Source organism: Corvus brachyrhynchos, unplaced genomic scaffold (assembly GCF_000691975.1).
Source record: "Corvus brachyrhynchos isolate BGI_N302 unplaced genomic scaffold, ASM69197v1 scaffold158, whole genome shotgun sequence".
Classification (NCBI taxonomy): domain Eukaryota; kingdom Metazoa; phylum Chordata; class Aves; order Passeriformes; family Corvidae; genus Corvus; species Corvus brachyrhynchos.
This window is the reverse complement of record NW_008239756.1, coordinates 142,383-143,242: the sequence shown is the minus strand read 5'-3', so window position 1 is coordinate 143,242 and position 860 is coordinate 142,383. Positions and strand designations below refer to the sequence as shown.

At 65.7% G+C, this 860-nt stretch overlaps 1 protein-coding gene across 1 annotated transcript in view; it reads right to left on the bottom strand.

Moving 5' to 3' along the window:
- Positions 1-549: 549 nt before the first annotated feature.
- The window catches only part of ISYNA1 (inositol-3-phosphate synthase 1), a 3,358-nt gene continuing 3,047 nt past the window's right edge, over positions 550-860 (bottom strand). Inside the window, exon 7 of the mRNA XM_017742452.1 lies at positions 550-855. Within this exon, the coding sequence (XP_017597941.1) occupies positions 550-855 (306 nt within the window). The remainder of the gene's footprint in view (positions 856-860) is intronic.

Sequence of the window (860 nt, the reverse complement as noted above, 5' to 3'; positions counted from 1 at the left end):
GGAGCGTTGGGCACGGGGCGGGGAGCGGGATGGGTGTTCTGGGCATTGGGATGTGCTGGTGATGGGAACTGGGGGATACTGGAGCGGGGCACCTCCAGGTGTTGGGCACTGGGATCCCCCAGGCACCCCCAAGCACTGGGAACCCCAGGCTTTGGTTACTGGGACCCAATGGGAGCCACTGGTGCTGGGCACTGGGATGGGTTGTGTTGGGTACTGGGATCCATTTGTTTTGGGCTCCCCCCGGGCATCAGGGACTGGGACCCACTGGTGCAGGAGCCGCTGAGCACTGGGTGCCAGGGTCTGTGTGTTGGGACACCCTGGGCATGGGGACCCTGCTCCCCTCAGGCACCCCAGGACTGAGAAATGGGGACACATCCGTGCTGGGACCTTGGTCCTGGGCATCTCCAGGACCTCTGGGCACTGGCACCATCATTCACCAGGACATACTGGAACCCACTGGTGGCACTGGGACCCACCCCCAGCACTGGGCACCCCAGGCCTTGGCCTCCAGGACCCCCTGGATTTGGACACCCCACGATGGGCACTGGGCTATCCCACACTGGGACCCCCTGCAAGCCTTTGGGTGCCACCATGGGCACCGGGGTGGTGGCACGTGGTGGATGGGGACCCCGGGTACCTCAGGATGTTCTCGATGCAGCTGCGCTGGCGGGAGAGCGCGTTGACCACGGGGGTGCCCTCAGGCACGAGCGGGGCCTTGCAGAGGAAGGCGAGGATGGAGAGGACGCTGTGGAAGCCCTGGAACTCAGGATCGGCCTCGGTGCAGAAGGTGATGCGCTGGCACAGCTCCGTCAGGATGGCCAGGTCCAGGATGATGGGGCTGGCCAGCAGCGAGGCCTGCG